The 23,303-nt window shown below is 46.0% G+C and overlaps 1 protein-coding gene across 1 annotated transcript in view; it reads right to left on the reverse strand.

Moving 5' to 3' along the window:
* Positions 1 to 19,248: 19,248 nt before the first annotated feature.
* LOC119971421 (adhesion G-protein coupled receptor G2-like) overlaps positions 19,249 to 23,303 on the reverse strand; it is a 271,187-nt gene continuing 267,132 nt past the window's right edge. The window contains exon 17 of the mRNA XM_038806912.1: positions 19,249 to 21,583. Coding sequence (XP_038662840.1) covers positions 21,526 to 21,583 — 58 coding nt within the window. The 3' untranslated portion in view covers positions 19,249 to 21,525. The remainder of the gene's footprint in view (positions 21,584 to 23,303) is intronic.

Consider the following 23,303-nt stretch of genomic DNA (forward strand, 5'->3'; position numbering starts at 1 on the left):
TCCGGGATAGTCAACACGGATTCGTGAAGGGTAAGCCTCGCCTCACAAATTTGATTGAATTCTTTGAGGAGGTAACTAAGTGTGTAGATGAAGGTAGAGCAGTTGATGTCATATACATGGATTTTAGTAAGGCGTCTGATAAGGTTCCCCATGGTCGGCTCATGAAGAAAGTAAGGAGGTGTGGGATAGAGGGAAGTTTTGCCAATTGGATAAGGAACTGGCTATCACATAGAAGACAGTGGAGGTGGATGGAAAATTTTCAGACTGGAGACCAGTTACCAGCAGTGTACCACAGGAATCAGCGCTGGGTCCTCTGCTATTTGTGATTTTTATCAATGACTTGGAGGAGGGGGCTGAAGGGTGGGTCAGTAAATTTGCTGATGACACCAAGATTGGTGGAGTAGTGGATGAGGTGGAGGGCTGTTGTAGGCTGCAAAGAGACATTGATAGGATGAAGAGCTGGGCCGAGAAATGGCAGATCGAGTTTAACCCTGATAAGTGCAAGGTGATTCATTTTGGTTGCAAAAATTTCAAGGCGGATTACAGGGTCAACGTCAGGGTTCTGAGGAATGTGGAGGAACAGAGAGATCTTGGGGTTCATGTCCACAGATCTCTGAAGGTTTGCCACTCAAGTGGATAGAGCCGTGAAGATGGCTTATAGTGTATTAGCGTTTATTAACAGGGGGCTTGAGTTTAAGAGCCGCGGGGTTATGCTGCAACTATATATGACCCTGGTGAGACCACATTTGGAGTATTGTGTGCAGTTCTGGTCACCTCATTATAGGAAGGATGCGGAAGCATTGAAAAGGGTGCAAAGGAGATTTACCAGATGCTGCCTGGTTTTCAGGATAGGTCTTATGAGGAAAGGTTGAGGGAGCTAGGGCTTTTCTCTTTGGAGCGGAGGAGGATGAGAGGCGACTTAATAGAGGTTTATAAGATGATGAGGGGGACAGATAGAGTGGACGTTCAGAGACTATTTCCTGGGTGGATGTAGCTGTTACAAGGGGGCATAACTATAAGATTCAGGGTGGGAGATATAGGAGGGATGTCTAAGGTAGGTTCTTTATTCAGAGAGTGGTTAGGGTGTGGAATGGACTGCCTGCTGTGATCGTGGAGTCGGACACTTTAGGAACTTTCAAGCGGTTATTGGATAGGCACATGGAGCACACCAGAATGACAGGGAGTGGGATAGCTTGATCTTGGTTTCGGACAATGCTCGGTACAACATTGAGGGCCAAAGGGCCTATTCTGTGCTGTACTGTTCTATGTTCTATAATTTAATGCCATGATGAATTCTTGTGATATTGGAGTACACCTGATAGTTTCCTGCAAGGGTACGTGGCTAAGGATGTCTGCATTCGCTTTGCGTCCAAGGTCAGGACTTGAAAGTATATTCATATGCGGACAGAATAAATGGTCATCGTTGAATTTGTATGGAAGTGTTTAGTGGGAGAACCTTATCAAAAGAAGCTCAACAGGTTTGTGGTCAGAAATTATTGTAAAGTGTCTGCCGTGTAGCTATTGGTGGAATGCATTACCGCTGAACACTATTACTCGTCCTTTCTCGATGTGTGAGGAGTTTTTTCCACCCTCGAGAGAAGGTTCTTGACACATACCCTAGCAGCCTTTCAGAGCCACCGTCCATCTCATGGGACAAAAGTGCATCGTTACCATAGGGGCAGGCATCTCGGGTCAATATATGTCCTTTAGATGTGTCAAAGAGCACTAATGGGTTTGAGGAATTTCTGCAATTACTTTGTTCTGTTGAAAGTTTCTTCTTGGGGAGCCTTCCAAAACCAACAATTGTTTCTTCAGCAGAATATGCAAGGAAGCAGCACAGTAGAGGCAATCAGTCGATATAAAAACATATCCATAGTAGTTTACCATCCCCAAAAATGATTTGAGTTCAGTAGTGTTTGTGGGGACAGGTGCCTCCTTTAACACCTTGACCTTGTCTTCCACGTGGTGTAACCTTGTGTATCACGATGGTGCTCCAGGTAGGTCAACTCAATGGCTTGCAAGGTGCACTTCTCTTTCTTGAGGTGAAGTCCAGCCTCCTGAAATCTCTTTAACACCTCTTCTAACTTTAAGAGATCCTCAGCCTCTGTTGATCCAGTTATAAGGACATTGACACGGTGTACTACAACCCGTGGTAGCCCCTCCAGTAGACACTCCATTGCCCTTTGGGATATTGCATAAGCTAAAGACAGCCTAAAGACAGGCACATGTACTGGAATAGGCCTTTGTGTCTGTGTCTGTTTATTATGCCATATCCTGAGGAAGCCGACTCTAATTCAAGTTGCTGGTCGACGTGACTCATATCTACCTTTCTGTAAAATTGCCCTCCTGCCAATTTTGCATACAGGTCTTCAATTCTGAGGATGGATATTTATCCAGCTTGGTGGCCTGATCAACTGCAGGCTTCTAATTGCCAAAAATACAGACGATCTTGTCCAGTTTCAATATGGGGATGATAGGTGTTGCCCATTCTGAGAACTGAACTGCCAGGATGGTGCCGAATTCTTCCAACCTTTTTAACTTGGTATCCACTTTCTCTCGTAAGGTATATGGTACCGGCCAACTCATTTAAAAGCTTTTTTGACCTCTGAAAACAATTTGTGTTGAATAGCACCTTTATTTACACCATAGACTAACCTATCCTGTAACATGTCTATTAGGCTGGCTCCAAAATCACAATAATCTTGATAATTGCTTCAGTTTAGCAATGTAAGTCGCAACTGATTCACCTGGGACACTCCCATCAAATTAAATTTGAATCTCTGGAGTATGACTGATGATTGAGTTTGCAATTGAGCTTTCACTAAATCCACAAGCTCACTAAATGATTTGGAGTCGGGCGTACTTGTGGCTGGAACACTGCGAAGAAGGTTAAACAACTGAGTTCCACAAACAGAAGTACTTTGTGTTTCACCTCCTCCCCTATTTAGCTTGCTTGAAAATAATACCCAAAGTGCTCATCATATTACATCAACGTGGAGGAGTCAAGTGGTCTACTCTTTCAAAGAGGCATTCTGGTGAGTATATTATTTTCCATTGCTGAGACTTTGATTAAAACTGGATATTCACATGTGTCAAACCAGAGGAAGTGTCAGAATATGTTATCTGGGATTTCCGAAGGCGTTTTGTAGGGGGAAGACAAGCACAAAGTGGATCCCGCCCTTTAAGCCCAGTTTCTGGGGTACTTCTGTTTAAAACTCCACTTGTGTTTTGGAATAAGATGCCTTCACAGAGGAAATGCCCAGGCAAACCAGAGGGAAAAAGCCTGAAAGCTGATGTTAGTCGACGGAATCGGAGGTTTCTCGGGGTCGTCGGTGGAGAAAATGGCCGAAGCAGTTTGTGTGACTCCGGCCACTCCACTAATGGCCAAGATTCTTACCCACATCTTGGTGGCGGAATTTGAGAAGCAAAAGGTGGGTAGTGTCAGGGGACGTCCGCAAACCGATGGAAGAGGCCCCGGAGGCCCTGGCACCCATTCAGTTGGCATTGGAAAAGACCAACAAGATGGTAAATGTGTATGGCAGCGTGATACAAGGCATGGAGATGTCTCATTCGAGGCACAGTGACCAGATTTTGTCTTTGAAAGTACAGGGGCGCGATTCTCCGCAAATCCGGCGTGCCGTGAAGGCTGGCGTGCAACTGGCCGTGTTTCACGCCAGCCTCGGATCTCCGTCCCGGGACTCGATTCTCCCCTCGGGCGGGACTAGTATCGGGGCCCGGGGAATCACGGCGACGCGGAGTTAGTGAACGTCGCTAACTCTGCCCGCCAAGAGTCACGACGGCTGATGCGCACGATGACGTCAGACCCGCCTGCGCGGGTTGGATAGCTCCAACCTGCGCATGCGCGGATGACGTCATCACGCAGACGCGTCAAACCCGCGCATGCGCGGGCCGTCATGTCCCTCAGCCGCCCCGCGGACTGATCCTGCGGGGCGGCGGAAGAACAAATAGTGCGCGGGTATCGGACTCACTGCCCGCGATCGGTGCCCACTGATCGCAGGCCCATGCCACCCTTTGCACGGCCGTGGTGCGGCCATGCCAATCGGGGCCATGGTTGTCCGGGACGGGCACTTTGCGGCCGTTTTCACAAACGCTGAAAGCAGGTGTGATCGCGGCCGTGAAAACGGCCGTAAACTCGGCCCATCAATCTGCGGAGAATCGCTGTTCGCTGTAAAAAACGGCGAGCAGCGATTCGTGTCGGGGGGCGGCCGGAGGGGGGGGAGAATAGCGGGAGGCCGTGAAAATTGTCGGGAAGGCCCTCCTGCTATTCTCTGACCTGTCGTGGGCAGCGGAGAATCGCGCCCCAGGTTTCTCTGGCTGAGGTGAATAAACGCTGGTGGCCAAAGTGAACGATTTGGAGGATCATTCAAGGAGGCAAAAAATCTGTGTTGTGGGGCTGCCAGAGGGGATGGAAGACCCAACTTCCACAGTGTATTTTGTGAAGATATCTGGGAAGATGGTGGAGAAGGGTAGACTCGTGTCTCCTCCCAAACTGGATTAAGCCCACCGAACACACGACAGAAGCCCCATCCCAATGAACTACCGCAAGCCATTATTGTGAAATTTCACAGCTTTCAGGAAAAAGAGTGGGTCCTGACATGGGCAAAGGGGCATTGCGATTACAAATGAGAAGGCCATGCCATCAGGATTTATCTGGCAAAGAAGCCGGTGGTTTTCAACAAGGCCAAAGCCGCCCTGTATAAAAGTGGAATCCATTTTGGTGTGTTGTCAGCCCGGCTAAGTCACTTTTGAGGGGAAAGACTATTTTCTTTGGTGTGCCGGAGGAGACGGATTCTTTTGTACAAAAGCATGGACTGGGTGTGGGTTGACTGAGGTTTTTGAGGCTTTTTTGGATGTTGGGGGTGGGATGTTGGAGAATTGTTGGATTTCCTTTAGTTGTTTATGTTCATCTTACTGTTTTTGTATGTATATTTGGGTGTGGTATTGTTTGGGGGATGGGGAGGAGGGGTTGGGGGGCAGATGTAGTTTGCTGATTGTGGCTGCAGATTTTTCTCTGTTTAGCCTTGCTAGTGAGTTTGGCAAGATTTTGGGTGGGCCTGGTCGCTGTACTTTCCATGGAACTGTTGCATAACCCACCTTGATTTTAGGCTACACCAGGTGACGAGGCAGGGATGTCCACTTTCCCCACTGCTGTTTGCCTTGGCTATAGAGCCACTGGGGATGGCGCTGAGAGCGTCAAAGAAATGGAAAGAACTGGCATGGGAAAGTGCGGCGGGGGGTGGTGCTGGAGCATAGGGTCTCACTATACGCGGACGACCTACTCCTGTATATTTCTGAACCTGGGGGGGGGGGGGGGATTGGAGAGATTATGGGGATCTGAGAGGAATTTGGCCGGTTTTTGGGATATAAATTGAATATGGGTAAGAGTGAGGTCTTTGCGATTCAGGCGACGGTGCAGGAGAGGAGATGGGGGGTGCGGGGGGGTGGATGCCATTCAAGGTGGTGGGAGGGAGTTTTCGGTATTTGGGGATTCAGGTTTTGCGTGGAAGTGGGATCAGCTGCACAAATTAAATTTGGCTTGGTTAGTGGAGCAGATGAAGGAGGACTTTCGAAGGTGGGATATGCTCCCGTTGTCACTGGCGGGGAGGGTACAGACCGTAAAGATGACGGTTCCCCCGAGGTTTTTGTTCATATTCCAATGTCTCCCTATTTTTATTCCAAAAGCCTTCTTTAAGAGGGTCAATGTGATAATCCCTGGCTTTGTGTGGGCGGGCAAATCCACACATGCCTAAATTTAAGAAGTATTATTGGGCGGCAAATATAGCTATGATCAGGAAATGGGTAGTGGGGGAGGGGTCGTATTCATTGACAGCAGCTTTCCGTGCTTGGAGGATTTGGAGGAGGAGTTTGAGCTGCCAGGTGGGAATTTGTTTCCGGTATTTTGCAGGTGAGGGACTTTGCACGGAGGCAGGTTTCAACCTTTCCATTTCTACTGCCTCGGGAGGTACAGGACAAGGTAGTTTCAAAAGCGGGAGTGGGGGAGGGGTAGGTCTCTGAAATTTATAAACAACTTGTGGAATGGGAGGGAACCCAGATAGGGGAGGTAATGTGTGAATGGGAGGATGGGTTGAGCAAGGAACTCGAGGCGGTTCTGTGGGAGGATGCTCTGAGTAGAGTCAACGCGTTCTCGCCGTGTGCCAGGCTCAGCCTGATACAAATAAAGGTGGTTCACAGGGCAAACATGACGGTGGCCCGTATGAGCAGTTTTTTGGGTGTGGGCGGTGTGCGGCATGGCCTGCAAACTATGTCCACACGTTCTGGGCATGTCCAAAGCTTAGGGGATTCTGGCAAGGATTTGCCGATGCCATGACCACGGTATTAAAGACAAGGCGCGCCGAGTCCGGAGGTGGCGATTTTTGGAGTGTCAGAAGACCCGGGAGTCCAGGGGGCGAGGAGAGGCTGATGTTTTGGCCTTTGCCTATTTGGTTGGCCAGAGACGGATCTTATTGGCGTGGAGGGACTTGAAACCTGCAAAATCGGGGTATGGGTTAGTGACATGACCAGGTTTCTCAGACTCGAAGATCAAGTTCGCCCTGGGAGGATCAACGTTAGGGTTCACCTGGAGGTGGACACCGTTTATCGACTTCTTTGGAGATAATTCAGCTGTCAGCAGGGGCGGAGGGGGGGGGGGTTGCAATTTACTGTGTTAAGTTTGCTTTTGAAATTGTTGTTAAACAATTACAAATGCCTTAATAAAACATTAAAAAAAAAAAAATTTTAAGTTTGAATGCTGGACTTTCGGTGTCGGTGATGGTGCTGAGCAGACGCAATAGGTTGCTCTCCTCCCAACCATAACCAAAAAAAACACTTTTGGATGAATTTTGCCCCAAAATTCAACAACAATACAACCCCAATGGAAGAAAAGGAACATTGGGGAAAATGCCAGTGAATGGGAGCTCAAGAGGACGAAGAGATGGCAGAAGTGGCATAAAGGGCCACGAGGCGAGGAGAGTCCGGCCGCCCAAGAGAGGGGGAGACCGTCGACCCAAACACCAGCCTCCCCCTCGCCATCAGGAGATGAATGGAGGACCTTCCTCAAGAAGGAGCTGGCCGCCATGAAGGAGGCGATTAGAATCGAGATTCAGGTGGTGGTGACGGAGGCGACGGTCTCCCTACAAAGAACAATCGGCGGACTGGGAAAGAAAGTGGAGGCACAGGAGAGGACGATTCAAGACCTCGAGACAGCTTTGATAGACCAGAGTGACAGGACCGTTACTCTGGAAGCAGAGGTGAAAAGGTTGATGGCGGCCCAGGGGAGCTTGAAGGGGAAGGTTGAGGAGCAGTAAAACAGGTCCCGACGGCAAAACGTGAAGATTATGGGCCGCTGGAAGGCATCGAGGGCAGAGACATGACCGAATATATCGCCCAAATGCTGAGCAACCTAGTTGGGAGAGACAGCTTCCCTAACCCCCCCCAGAAGTCGACAGGGCACACAGGTCACTCAGAACGAGGTTCAAGGCACGGGAGCAGCCGAGAGCGATCATCGCAAAGCTGTACTGATACCAGGACCGTGAAAGGATCCTGCGGTGGGCTAGACAGACGAAAGCGAGCACATGGGAAGGACATAAAATCCGGATCTATCAGGACATTGAGGCAGACCTGGAAAAAAAAGGACCGAGTTTAATCAGGCAAAGTAGGCGCTTTATAAAAAGTGGGTACGATTTGGCATGTTATTCCCAACCAGACTCTGGGTCACGCACCCGAGCAAGGACTACTATTTCAATAGCCCGGTGGAGGAAAATGACTTTGTACGGGCCAATGCCCTGGATAAAGATCAGGCGAGACAGCAGTGAAGGCGGGTCGGAGGATGATCACTGAAAGAAACAGAAAGGGAGACTCCTAGGCAATGTTCATGTTTGCACAGGACTGTACTGCCTCGTTCTGATCAGAAAGACCGGTCACAGGGGAGAGCGATACAGTGAAATGGAGCTGAGGGGGCAGGGAGAAACAACAGGCAGTCTGCAGGCATAGGCAAAGGGCTAGACCAACCCTGGGAGGGGAGCCACCGTACTAGCGGGCAGAGCTAGGACGGGAAGACAGGCAGTAAGGGGGGCCGCGGCGCACCTCCCGGCATGGAGGGAGCGCCTGGAAAGAGATGGGGGGGGGCGGGCAGGGAGGGAGGGGAGAGATGCGGGGAGAGGTGGGCAGGGGGATAACAAGGAATATGTAGGAAACAGGAGGGGAAAAAAGAGTTGCCACTCTGATTGACAGGCAGGGAACAGGCCGAGGAAACAAGATGGCGCCGCAAGCAGTCACTTTGGAGAGTCGCTAAACAAAGGGAAACCCCAGAGTGCAGGGGCGCACCCAAGTGGCACACACATAGTTGCCGGTTATATTGGGTGTCCCCTGGACAATGGGAAACCCCGGAGCGCAGGGGCCAGGCCTCATTGTGAGAATGGCGACCATGGCCATTCTGCACTGCCCCCTGACAAAGGGAAACCCCGCCAGGTAAGTATGGTCGACCCTCAGGAACAGGGGGGGGGACACTCCCATCAGGATAGTCACCTGGATTGTAAGGGGACTGAACGGCCCAGTGAAAAGATCCAGACTCTTCGTCCACGTAAGCCTGAAGGCTGACATAATCTTCCTGCAGGAGACACACCTGAGGGAGAAGGACCGACTGCGGGTAAGAAAGGGCTGGGTGGGACAGACATACCATTCATGTTCCAGGACGAGGGCTGGGGGAGTAGCCATACTGATTTGCAAGAGGACGAAGTTCACGGAGACAAGGACGATTACGGATCAAGGGGGATAGTACATGGTCAGCGGTTTCCCAGACGTGTTCTGGTCTTGTCTCAAGTTAGAGAGCTTCTGGGTCTCCTTCATTAGCGCCATGTCAGAGATGCTTAATGTCGAACTGGAGCCATGACCACTGTTATCAGACTCACGGTGCTGCAAATGGGGGTGGAGGTGAATGTCCTCGCCTCTGCCTCGTTAATAGTCCGGAGATGAGTTCTGCTTGAGTGGAGGTTTCCAACTCCGCCAAGTGCCTCATCTTGGTTGGGTGTAGTACTTATAGTACTTATAGATAGTCAAGTGCACCATTAGGGGGGGTCAGTAAAAGGGTCCTATCTAAGTGGCAGTCATTCATTTCCTTTAGCTAGTTGCAGTCAGTTCTTAAGGAGTTCAGTTCAATGTTGGGAGGGGGTACGTTAATTGGGGTTCTTGATTTTTTTTTGTATTGTAACTTGTGCTAACTGTTATATTTTATTTGTAAAAAAATGTTCAGTAAAAATAAGTTACCCTCATCGCCAGATGACCTCCCTTCCACCACAAGGTCAGAAATGGGGATGTTTGCGGATGACTGTTCAGCACCATTCACGACTCCTTGGATAATGAATCAGTCCATGTCCAAATGCATCAAGACCTGGACAATATCCAGCTTGGGCTGATAAGTGATAAGTTACATTCATGCCACACAAGTGCCAGGCAATGACCATCTCTTACAAGGGAGGATCTAACCACCACCCCATGACATTCAATGGCATTACCATCGCTGAATCCCCCACAATCAACATCCTGGGGATTACCATTAATCAGAAACTTAACTGGACTAGCCACATACTGTGCCTACCAGGTGTCATGTGAGAGTACCTTTAAGAAACAGTTGTGTAAGCAATGTACCTTTAAGAAATGAAACTGATCATATTACTGAAGTGATGTCAGAGGGTGGTGGGAGCTGAGCTCACTTCTGCTTTTTGAGTTTCAGTTTGAGAAAGCAGCTGGGAGTGTCTGTGTTTTGCTGTGAGCTGCATGAAGAAAACAAAGGGCTGTAGCTGAAGTCAACAAAAGCAGCAGCATAGGTGATATATCTCTCTGCCATCCAAAAGACTATACATATTGAATGTAACCTAATGTGCTACTGTTTGAAGGTTGGTTAAGTCTTTTGGATGTTAAAAGGACAGCTGAAAGGATTACTTAGTCTTTGGGGGGTTATCTTTGAATTAATGGGTGTTAAGATATTCAATCGTTGTTTTAAAAAGGTTAACTTGAGTTGATAGAATAAACATTGTTTTGTTTATAAACACACTTGTTCATTTCTGTTGTCCCACACCTGTGGAGTAAGCCATGTGCTTCCCACACCACAATCTATTAAAAGTTGTGGGTCAGTTGAACTCCATGATACACTTTGGGGTTCTGTAAATACGGACCTATAACACAGGGCAGGTCAAAGGCTTGGAATCCAACGATGAGTAACTCACCTCCTGATCCTCCAAAGCCTGTCCGCCATCTACAAGTCACAAGTGAGGAGTGTAATGGAATACTCTGCACTTGCCTGGATGACTGCAGCTCCAACAACACTCAAGAAGCTCAACACCATCCAGGAAAAAGCAGCCCGTTTGATTGCTCCCCCTTCCACAAACATTCAATCCCTCCACCACTGACAAACAGTGGCAGCCGTGTGTACCATCTCCAAGATGCACTGCAGTTACTCACCAAGGTTCCTTAGACAGCACCTTCCAAACCACTACCATCGAGAAAGACAAGAGCCGCAGATGCCTGGGAGCCCCATCACCTGCAGGTTCCCCTCCAATTCACTCACCACCCTGACTTGGAAATATATCGCTACTCCTTCACTGTCCCTGGGGCAACATCCTGGAACTCCCTCCCTAACAGCACAGTGGGTGTAGCTGCACCTTAAGGACTGGACTGCAGCAGTTCAAGAAGGCAATTCACCACCACCTTCTGGAGGGCAACTAGGGTTAGGCAATAAATGCCGACCCTTCGTAAAATGCCCTTGAATTCTCCATTTGAGCATAACCAGTGACACCCACATCCTGTAAATGAATAAAACAAAATGATGCACTTTCAGGCACTTCACGTGAACAACAAAGGATTTTTATTTACAAGTACCTATAAGAGCAGCAGCATGTCTGCCGCTGGGTCTGGAATGCCTTTTGATTAAAGGAACTCCTCCCTCTGGGGTGATTCCCCACTCCCGGTTGGCCAGCCAGGTCAGGTGACATTTGGTGTTGCCAAGGGACAATCACCACAGGGTATGAGACCCACCACAATGCTCCAAAAGAAGAGGAGAAAGTGCAGTCACACTGTAGTACTCCACGGGAGGCAGGAGTTCCGTCACCACACCAATATTTATTTACAATAACGATATTACAGGAGCAGCTACAAACAGTGCTGCTAGCAGTCCAGTCAACTTAAGACTGCTCACAAAGCCTACACAGGTGATTATATGGGCCCCCTCAATGAGCTATCATTGAGGGAGCTCATACTCCAATTGGCCAACCAATAAAGCCAATTGGAGTTCATTACACACACATGATCCATTCACCTTTCCGATAAGTTACAGAACAATCTCTTAGAGCCCTATTGTTTATAAAGTGTTTTTAAATATGAGTGAAGTTGTTTGTTATCTTTATGGTTCATCATTTCCAAGGACTCAAGACAAAGAATTTCAACATCTCCTCCTTGCCAGAAACTCCCACTTATTCTGAAAGTCTTTGGGGTGGATTCTCTGTTTCAGCGGCTAAGTGGTGGCTCAAATGGAGAATTCAAGGGCATTTTACGATGGCAAAGGTGGCAGCGGACTCTCACCAATTCCGGCACCAGTGAGGGTCTAGCAGCCATGCCACATACCTGCCAGACGCAGAATGGCCGGGGCCGTGGCTGTGCATGCGCATGACAGCAGCCGGCCGCGTCCAAGTCATACAACATGGCACAGGCCACGCACGGACCCGGCATGCCAAAAAGCACCCCCCTATTATCCCCCCGGACCATCTCCATCTCCCTCCCTCCCCCCCCCCCCTCCCCCCGCCCCCCAACTGTGGTGGCGCAGGACACAGTCCGCAGCTGCCACTCCAGCTTTACGAACAGTGAGGACTCTCAACCAACACCGTCAGGAAGTTGGCCCATCGGCGGCGGAGCATCGGGGGAGGGCCTCTGGTGACGTCCTGAGGCTGTCCCGACGGCGGGTGGCGTACTCATCGAGTACGGTGATTTTGAGAGGGCGAAGCATGGAAAAATGGCGCTGCACCCAATTTTGGCGTAAAAAGATTTTGCCGGCAGATCGACAAATGCAATTTTGGCGTCGGTAACTGGAGAATCCCACCCTTTGTCTTTATAATTGAACAAAGTGCATCATCACCACATTACCACCCAAAGGACAAGAACAAAAGATTGATTGAAATGAGGAATTATCTGCTAAATTGTCAACTTTAAATTGATGCAACCTGATCAAAATCAGCTCCAATTCAGTTATTAAATAGCAAACAGCAGAAAGCTGAACAATCAGATTCACCAATTGTTTTAAAGATACAAATAGAACATAGAATCTCTACAGTGCAGAAGGACGCCATTTACTCCATCGAGTCTGCACCGACCCTCTGAAAGAGCACCTTGCCCTATCCCTGTAACATCGTAGCCCCACATAACCTGCACATTCCTGGACATAAGGGGCAATTTTTTTGCCATGACTAATTCACCTAACCTGCACATCTTTGGACTGTGGGTGGAAACCAGAGCACCCGGGAGAAACCCACACAGAGAGAAAGTGCAAACTCCACACAGACTTTCACCCAAGACCAGAATTGAACCTGGGTGCCTGGCGCTGGTGAGGCCAAGGCTAACCACTGCGCCACCGTGCTGTCCTTACCAAGTACCAAACTAAAGTGGCAGAAAGCAGCCAATGACTCAAAAACATTTCTGAGTTCTAATATTTCACTGATCTGAAAACTTGCTGTTCAAAGTGACAATAACATTGATAAGTGAAAAATTGAAGAAATTGGAATTAGATGCGTATTCACAGGATTGCCGGTAAATCCCAAATTGTTGGAATACTTACATAGAACATACAGTACAGAAGGAGGCCATTCGGCCCATTGAGTCTGCACCCATCCGCTTAAGCCCTCACTTCTACCCTATCCCTGTAACCCAATAACCCCTCCTAACCTTTTTGGACACTAAGGGCAATTTATCATGGCCAATCCCCCTAACCTGCACGTCTTTGGACTGTGGGAGGAAACCCACGCAGACACGGGGAGAACTTGCAAACTCCGCACAGATTGGGTGAACTTCCAGTCTCCATTTTCCTGGTTCCTCCTGATTTGCTGTATTCCATGTCAATCACAACAAGCCTCCCATTTACACTTTGGCTGCACCAATCACCTCAACTAAATTTATAAATCCAGTTCTAACAGCGTCCCACTCAGATCAAATGAGAATTGGAGGCAACAAAGTTAGGCTCCATTTCAGCCTTATAGGTAATATTTTGGTACCGATATGGTATTGGTGTTGCTTGTCCTCACTTTTGGCATGTCCCATGTCAAATGGCACCTTGGTGAGGATGTTAACATGGATGTCAGGATGGTGCATTGCAAGTATGTAGAGCAGGCAGATTGTGTAACACTAACTTGATACCAGAGCTGCCATTTTGTATCCTGCTGTTTTAGCTGGCCTTCTGTGGTAGTATGACTAGAGGTATTACAGTAAATAGAAATGCCGAGACAGCATTGGTGGAGAAGGCTCGCTGCTCATTGGCCCAATGGTATGTAACACTCGTCACCCATTGGCTAGAGCTGTAAGGTAGCTCCGCCCTGTAAGGCGGGGTATAAGAGCCCGTGTGTTCCCCACAGCTTCCTTTCTGTAGCTGAGCTGCTGGGAAAACATCTTGTCTATTAAAGCCTTCAGTTCGGACTACAACTTCGCTTCTGTGGTCAATTGACAGTGCATCACCCTCGTAACATCACACAGCTGATTAGGCATCCAGCTGGAATAACCCCATGCCCATCACCTTCATGAAAGGCAGAAGGTAAACTGAGAGAAGTGCTCTAAGCAGGAGGTTTTATCCAGCTAATGACTCCAGATATATTTATCTGACATTATGGGCCGTTTGTCATTCATGAAGGAGTTTGGATGTGTAGATAACTGTACGAGGCATTGCTGAGCCCACACCTAGAGTACCAGCACAGTTTTGTTCTCCTTATTTAGGGAGGAATATACTTAGTTTGCAGATTCGCTCAGCTGATTGCTGAGACTGAGGTTTTCTTATGAGGGAAGGTTCAACAGGCTGGGCGAATACTCATTGGAGTTTCAGAGAACTAGTGATGATTTTACTAAAACATAAGACTCTGAGGTTGCGTTGACAGAATGAGATACTGAGAGAATGATTTGCCTCATGGGGGAATCTAACACGAGAGAACATAGTTTCTGGATGAACGGGCTGGTCACAGAAGTAAGGAATGCAATGTAGGGAAACGGTCCAAATTGCACCTCCTGACGTGAGGGAGGAGATCCTGCCTAAGTAATCATGGAGCAGGTGTCTGGAACCTCATAGAAAACTGACTTAAAGTCATTGAATCCCTCCAGTGCAGAAAGGAGACCATTCAGCCCATCGAGTCTGCACTGACCCTCAAAGAGCACCCTACCTAGACCCATGTCCTCACTTATTCCTGCAGCCCAATAACCCCACCTAACTATTGGAGACTAAGGGGCAATTTAGGATGGCCAATCCACCTAAACTGTTCCTCTTTGGACATTAAATCTTCAAATTTGAAGCAGTTTTTTGTTTTTAAATAGACAAATGACAAGGGCAATGCCAGCAGATTCATAATTTTTTTTTGTTTTGGTACTGGGCCTGTAGATGGTGAATACAATTGAACACAATCCGAATAATATTGGCAGCTAGCAAATATCCCAGAGAGGTGTTGAAATGGAACAATGACACAAAGAATTGATTAGAAAAGATGTATTGGGAAATGGTAGTAATATATCAACCCCAGGCACTTAATCATCACCCAGTCAAGACAAAGTGCAGACATCAGCAACAAAATTGCTTCCAGATAACCCCAATTTTTTAAGTTATGAGGAATGGTTGAATAATTTGGCCAATATTTTTAGAAATAAAGATGCCCTGTTAATCTATTTGACATTTTCAACCTAATTAAGTCAAGTAGTAATATTATCGAAGCAAATCTTTCATTATGCTGAAAGGTTAAGAAAAAGTGACAGGATTGGAATAAAAACAAAAAGTGACAGGATTGGAATAAAAACAAAAAGTGACAGGATTGGAATAAAAACAAAAAGTGACAGGATTGGAATAAAAACAAAAAGTGACAGGATTGGAATAAACACAAAAAGTGACAGGATTGGAATGAAAACAAAACGCGACAGGATTGGAATAAAAACAAAAAGTGACAGGATTGGAATAAAAACAAAAAGTGACAGGATTGGAATAAAAACAAAAAGTGACAGGATAGGAATAAAAACAATGTGTTGTAAATGGTCAGTAGATTAGATGCTGATACCTGTGGGCAACCTCTCAACACTTAGAAAGCTTCGTGTACTCCGATTATCGAGCTGTCAGAGTGCCATTGGAAAGGGCGGGAGGCTTCACTCAGAGGGCTGTGGCTGCAGCTGGAGAGATCATTCACCATGGTTACTGGCGGGGTCGGGAGGATGCAGATGAAATATGTTTGGAACACTGCTTCTCGCACCATCAGACCGTCTCCCCTTGCTGCCTGTGGGGTGTCCACAGCCCGACTGGGGAATTCCAGATCGACGAGGGAACCCCTTTTACTGACCTCGATTGTCTGCCCACTGCTTTTGGGCAAATCGGTGATCTGCCCTGGACAGGGCCTCTATGAAAATGGCTGTGGGGTGGGATGGTGCCGGCAAACCAGCACACGGGTCGGAGCTGTGAAAATCTCATCCCCGCTCACCTCCAGCATTGGAAAACCCTGCCCAATATCTCCGGCCAATCACTTCCGAACTGTAGAAAGATCGGAAGGTGGGAGTCAGAAGTTAGGTTGGATCTTTATCACCAAGAGTAATAAAGCTGTGGATAGTCACAGGAGAAAATCCTTGAAGTGGATCTTATCGGTGGGTTCAGATGTGTTTCTGTTGGGAAGAGATTGGGGAATCTGATATAAAGGTAGGATTGACCTCTGAAAGTTCTTTGTTCCGTCGAACAATTCCCAGAATAACAATGTAAGAATACCTCAGGAGATTGGTCTGCTGGTCAAATATTTGTACTTTTTCAGTTTATTATTAGGAAGGCAAATCACGTGTTGGCTTTTAGTGCAAGGGGATTGGAGTCCAGGAATAAAGAAGTCTTGCTCCAACTGTACACAGTTTTGGTGAGACCACATCTGGAGTCGTATATGCAGTTTTGGACTTCACATTTGGGAAGAAAATGTGGTAGAGCGAAGGGTCACTGATAAGTCCCTGGATGAGGGGGCTGTTCAATGATGAGAGGCTGAGCAAATAGGCTCTATTTTCTCTGACACTCAGAAGAATGAGAGGGGATCTCTTTAAAATGTACAGACTTCTGAAGGGGTTTGATAGGTTAAACTGTGAGATTGTTTCCACAGGATAGGGAATCTAAACATGGGCACAGGCAGTAGCAGGGGCGGGGGGGACAATGACGATTATTTCAGACTAAAATGAGGGGCAATATCGTCAATGTGAATCTCTGGAATTCTCTACTCCAGTGGGTTGTGGATGCTCCATCATTGGATAGATTAAGGCTGAAGTAGACAGACTGTTGGTCTCTCAGGGAATTAAGAGATGTGGAAAATGGGCAGGAAGTGGAGTTGACGCCAAAGATTAGCCGTGATTGTGTTGAATGGTGGAGCAGGCTCAATTCTACACCTGCTCCTATTTCCCGTGTTCATTCTGTTTGTGAGCTGCCGAAAGGAGTGATTCAGAAGAAGGGCAGTGCCCTGACCTGAAATGCTCTGGAGAGTAACCAAAGTTTCAGAGAGTACCTCCCCCAGGCTTGGTTTTCAATAGCCCATGGGGCGAGGTCAGAGTGAACAAATTTTAACATTTGGATTGCATGTTAGTGCCCACTGTCTCCGGGACACACCACTATTTTCAAAGCGAGGAGGGGCATTGATAACAACCCCTGGCCTCCAGTTATAGAATGACCAATGATACAAAGAACAATACAGTAAGAAGTCTTACAATACCAGGTGCACTTGAAAGAATACGAATGGACACCATCTCATAGCCGTTAACAAATTTGGAAACAACTCACTGTTCATAATCACCTCGTAAGAAGTCTTACAACACCAGGCTAAAGTCCAACAGGTTTGTTTCAAATCACTAGCTTTCGGAGCACTGCTCCTTCCTCAGGTGATTTCTTGTAAGACTTGTTACTGTGCTCACCCCAGTCCAACGCCGGCATCTCCACATCAAAGAACAATACAGCACAGGAACAGGCCCATTCGGCCCTCCAAGCCTGTATCGGTCATGATATCACTCTTGGCCAAAGCCCTCAGCACTTCCTAATGCCGTATCCCTCTATGCCCATCCTATCCATGTATTTGTCGAGATGCCTTTTGAACGACGTTAATGTATCTGCTTCCACAACCTCCCCTGGCAACGTGTTCAAGGCTCTGTGTAAAAAAACCTGCCTCGCACATCTCCTCTAAACTTTGCCACACGGACCTTAAACCTATGCCCCCTGGTGACTGACCCCTCCATCCTGGGAAAGAGTGTCTGCCCATCCACTCTATCCATGCCTTTCATAATCTTGCAGACCTCTCAGGTCACTCCTCAACCTCCGTCGTTCTAATGAAAACAGTCTGAGTCTGTTGGGCCTCTCCGCATAGCTAACACCCTCCAGAGCAGGAAACATCCTGGTAAACCTCCTCTGCGCCCTCTCCAAAGCCTCCGCATCCTTCTGGTAGTGTGGCAACCAGAATTGTGCGCAATACCCCAACTGGGGCCTTACCAAGGTTCTAAATAACTGTCGCATGACTTGCCATTTTTTATACTCTATGCCCCGTCCAATGAAGGCAAGTATTCCATATGCTTTCTTGACTACCTTGTCCACTTGTTTTGCCACTTTTAAAGATTTGTGGATCTGAATGCCCAGATCTCTCTGACTTTCTATATTCCTAAGAGTTTTGCCATTTACGGTATATTTCCCCTCTATGTTAGACCTACCAAAATGCATGACCTCACATCTGGCTGGATTAAACTCCATTTGCCATTTCTCTGCCCAAGTCTCTAACCTATCTATGTCCTGCTGTATCCTCTGACAATTTTCAATACTATCTACCAATCCACCAACCTTGGTGTCATCTGCAAAATTACTAATCAGACCAGCTATATTTTCCTCCAAATTGTTTATGTATACAACAAACAACAGAGACCCCAGCACAGATCCCTGTGGAACACCACTAATCAGAACCTTCCATTCAGAAAAATACTATTCTGGGGCAGCATGGTGGTGCAGTGGTTAGCATTGCTGCCTCACAGTGCCGAGGACCCAGGTTCGATCCCGGCTCTGGGTCACTGACCGTGTGGAGTTTGCACATTCTCCCCGTGTTTGCGTGGGTTTCGCCCCCACAACCCAAAGATGTGCAGGGTAGGTGGATTGGCCACGCTAAATTGCCCCTTATTTGGAAAAAATGAATTGGGTACACTAAATTTATTTTAAAAAGAAAGAAAAACACTCTTCTACCGCTACCCTCTGTCTTCTGTGACCGAGCCAGTTCTGTATCCACCTTGTCACCTCACGTCTGATCCCATGAGACTTCACCTTTTGTACCAGTCTGCCATAAGGCACCTTGTCAAAGTTAGTGAGGCATGACATCCCCTTCAGCAAACCATGCTGTCTATTGCTAATGAGTCAATTTGATTCCAAATGGATATAAATCCACCGATTTGACTGGGACAGATTGGATTTTTGCCCCAAGTGTCCCAACAGTTTTCTCCAGGCTGTTCAAATGTCCCTTGAAACAGAGCTTAAATTCCCTATTTTGAAATTGGGGAAGACAGAAAAAATACATTAATTTAAAAATATTCCAGTCACGCATGATTATTTTCTGTTGCTGAGCAACAGACATTTCCAATATTCCATTGAAATTATAGGACAGAAACAGGCCATTCAGTCCAACATGTCTATCCCAGTGTTTCTGCTCCATGTGCCGCTCCTCCCACCCCACTTTATTTAACCCTTTACAGATTTCCTTCTATTCCTTTCACTCTCATGAACCTTTCTAGCTTCACTGTTCTTCACTTTAACTACTCTGTATGTTTACAAGTTCCACATTCAGCCATTCCGAGTAAAGACGTTCTTCTAAAATTCCTCATTAACTTTCTCCAGATTTCCTTCTGGAATAATTCTGTCCCAAGCGACAAATGGAGAGAAAGTTTCAATGAAATTGAGTAAATGTGCTGGTTTGGTTCCAGTTTTGTCATCATTGCTTCCTAAAACTATCAAAAGATTCAGATGTAACAATAGAAAATTAGTCATTTTATTTTATTATTGGTAAGAAAAGGATTACATACAATAGTGTCCTTTACATTGTCCAAGAAAATATATTCTTACCGAGCAGAATAGTGATCAGTGATAATTGTTTCACATATTTGTGGTACATTGGATGAAAAGGTAACTATGGAATGTCTGAATATAAAACAAAATCTTACCCTCCACCCCAATAACATGTCATCTAAGAATTACAATATTAAACTCAAACAGAATTTTAAACTCTAAACAATATTTCCAATCATTTTATAAATCATACCATTTGTTTTTAGATACATTTTCCGACGGATATTACTTACAGAAAAGCACATCAGCAATATTTAACATAATTATGGTATATCATGTGAAAATCTATTAAAATAATGCAAAAATCTATTAAATAAAAATGTTGAATCTACTTCAAACCACAAACTAGTTTATAGATTGCTGGTAAAATATACCACATTGGTTGACCAATGAAAAGCTAAGCAAAGACTTAAATCTTGAGCTTGTAACAAGTGTAAAAATTCAAAATGCATAATAAGCAGAGAGGCTGATTTAATCCTTATCCTGGTAGGCATGGATTCCTCTTGTGTACTTTGGAAATCTGTGGCTTTCTACAGGTTAAACAAAGTCAAAGCAGAAATGCTGGAAACATTCAGGTCAAGTAGCATATGTGAATAGAGAAACATCATCTGACTTCTATCAATAATCTATTCTAACCTGTACAGCACACCCAATTGGCCCATGATTCAGGTTCAACCTCACATTTCCCTCAATCCATCCTGATGTTGTGCAAGCCCTACTGCTAAGTACAACCTTGCCAACTCGCATGTTTCCATATTCAGACCTTTACACACAATATTAAAGCCTAACATTCCAAATATTGCAGCCAGGAATAATCTCGCCTCAGGATATTAACTATTGTCTCAGATCGGCCAGTATGATCCTAACTAATGTGACAAGCAAGACATTTTGTGGTGAGGGTAATGGCCCACATTCTCTGGGAATAGCTTTACTCATAAAAACGAAGAAAGATCGAGTGGAATTTAACAAACCAAACAGAGGGAAGATGACCTGGGAGGATGAACTGTGTGTTCAGAATCTAACGGGATGGGAGAGACTGGATTAAAACTGGGCATAAATTCCTTTTACTAAATTTGTCATTGATTCCAATCAAAGGGTCAGTCTGCTGCCACTCTCCAAAACCTTAGCATCTCGAGGACAATGACAATATTGAAGTTTGTGATTAATGTCGATTTGAAACTTCGGTGATGTTTATATAATTATAGACATGATAAATTTCCAGCTTGTATTTTATAAGGCCTGATGCTTCCGGACGTAAATAAAGTAAAAATTAAAATTTTTCCAATTAGATAAAAGTTCTGAATGAATTTGTCTTCCCAACTGGCTGGGGGACTTTGTGATATAAAATAATTCAGAATTACTTTTCCCAATTTTTCCTATACTAGCATCTATTGTGAATAAACCGTGGCAGATATAACCACACCAATATAATCGTCTAAATATTTGGTGTCAGTTTTCTGTGGCAGATTCTGCTAAATGTTTGGTGTAAAACCGTTGGCAGTTCTAGTGCAATGGCCTAAATGCAGAACGTTTCAGAAGTTTAACATCATCGAACCCTAAAAATCATGACTTGGATTTTTAAAGAGCCACGGTGTTGAGGCTTCAGGACAGTTTTCAGTTTTCGATGGAGCAGTGGGTGGGGTTGGGAGGAGTGGGGGAACAGGAAACCCACTTACCACCAATTAATGACCCCTTCTGCTCCATAAGCAGTTTGTTAAGGAGCTTATACGGTGCAGAATTTAATTTCTAAATGTTTTCTCGGTGAACTCTAACAGTTTAGTGCACATTAGTGGATAGCTGTGGGGTTCACCGCACGGCTAATTAAAGTTTGTGTTTGTTTTTCCTTTGTTTTTTCCGGGGATCCCACTTGTGCCAGTGAGAGCTCTGGACCTTCATTTTCCCTTCACTGCCCCATCCTGCATTGTCGGCACTGCCGCCCCTCCAGGGGGCTGCCTCATCTTTTCAGCAAGGCAGCAGCAGTAACAATTGTTTTGAAAAAGGGAGACTGGCTTCACTGGAAAACATGTATGAAGCATTATTACACAGAGATTATCACATCTGGCTGCAAGGTAACATTCCTGTATCTCTTTATTATCAGAAGCTTTGAAATTATTTTTAGCTATTTGAAAAGTACTCTGACAGCTGAATGTAATGAAGATGCGAGGCATTATCCAGAATGATTCTGTTTAAGTTGCTGAAGGCCTGGAGCGGGCTTCTCTTTTTCCTGAGCGCTGCATCATTTTGCTGTTGAAAGAAAAAATATATTTTCAAAGGAAACAAACCACCACAGCTATTCATAAAAAGCCATCTGGTTCTCAAATGTCCTCAGGGAGGGAAATCTGCCATCCTTACCCGGTCTGGCCTATATGTGACTCGAGACCCACAGCAATGTGATTGACTCTTAACTGTCCTCTGTAAAAAGGCCCAGCAAGTCATTCAGTTCAAGGGCAATTAGGGGTGGACAACAAATGCTGCCCCAGCCAGCGACATCCACATTTCATGAATTAATAAAAAAAATGTATTTTAGAGTGAACTGGCTTCATTAGCGTCACCTCACTATGAGTTTCAAACATTCATTAATCTTTATTCATATTATTGGGCTTTAAACTACAATTTTCTGCCAATAGAAACAACAATTTTGGACCTGAAATTCCTGAGTTAGGGAGAGGGCAACGTGTGTTCATCGAAAGGATGGTGTATTGACTCAGTTACATTTAATGTGAAATCCCTGTTGCGAGTGAAGGGGCTGCATCTTCTGTCCACATCTTCTACATTGCGACAGAGTTTTGAGACTGTCGGAGTGTGTTGCCAATCGTCACCAGAGTCGCCAATAATGTTGCCAATCGGCACCGGAGTAATGTTGCCAATTAATAATGATGCTCTTTAGAGTTGTCAGGTATCAAATGATACTGCCACAAGGCTTTACCGGATATCGATCAAAGGACCACACAACCAGTTAGTCAGTTCAAGTTCAAAGTTAAACTACACCTAACAACTACAATAACCTATACTTAACTTCAGGGCAACCAGCTCTATGCAGATGGACAAGACCTTTGTCCGGATCTTGTGTGGCTGGGTGGAAGAAGTGGCTCTGTTTCTGCTGGGCTCATCCGTCTGGTAGCGATCGTTGGTCTTGAACCTGTCTGTCTGGTCGTTATGATGCACTTGGGTTGGCATTGGCCGGATCCAAGAGAGACCGAGCCCTTGGCTGTGTCTCTTATCCCTCTGGGATTTCGCGCTCTTTGGGGCGGTCCTTAACTTCGACCCAATAATTTGACAGGCTTCAATCACTGCCTTCGATTTTGGCCAATAAAGGGGCGGGTACCTTGATGGCTGGGCGTGTCCTTAGCGGTCATTGACCTTGGCTGTTTGGACTTCCTGAGAAAGGGAGTGGCGCCGATTAGTCTGTATCTGTATCGGTTACCTGAGTACAGTTCTTTTTTTCTGGGGAAATGGGCCATTAGAATGCAAACGAGTGGAGTTTTCGATCGCGTCCATCTGAGATGGCTACATCCTGTCCTCTTGATCCTGAACGCGAAGCGTGGTGGATCACACTGTCGATTCCTTATCCATCCCTGGTGTGCCGGTTACCCTTGGTCAAGGACAGGTTCTACGCTACTCTGTCCTATGTTTTTGGAGCTTTTACCTAATATTTTTATTAACACATCATACATTCATAATTTCTAATGGGTCACTATAAAACATTTCACTGTTCCGCACAATTAAATATCTAACTAGCACTATCTAAGATTCTCTCATGCTGCTGGCAAATATCAAAATGAACTCATGAACAATACAAGATTTCAAAACAGCAGCATCACATTCCTACTTCATCTATCAAAGTTAGAGAGGTATTCGGTTTTTATTTTTATCAGCGATTACAGTGTTGAGTTGAGTGAATTCCAAAGAATCCAAAGAATCGGAGTGTATTTATCGGGGAGTGGGAGGCTCTTTTTCGCCATTT

The sequence above is a fragment of the Scyliorhinus canicula genome, chromosome 9, assembly GCF_902713615.1.
Source record: "Scyliorhinus canicula chromosome 9, sScyCan1.1, whole genome shotgun sequence".
Taxonomy (NCBI): domain Eukaryota; kingdom Metazoa; phylum Chordata; class Chondrichthyes; order Carcharhiniformes; family Scyliorhinidae; genus Scyliorhinus; species Scyliorhinus canicula.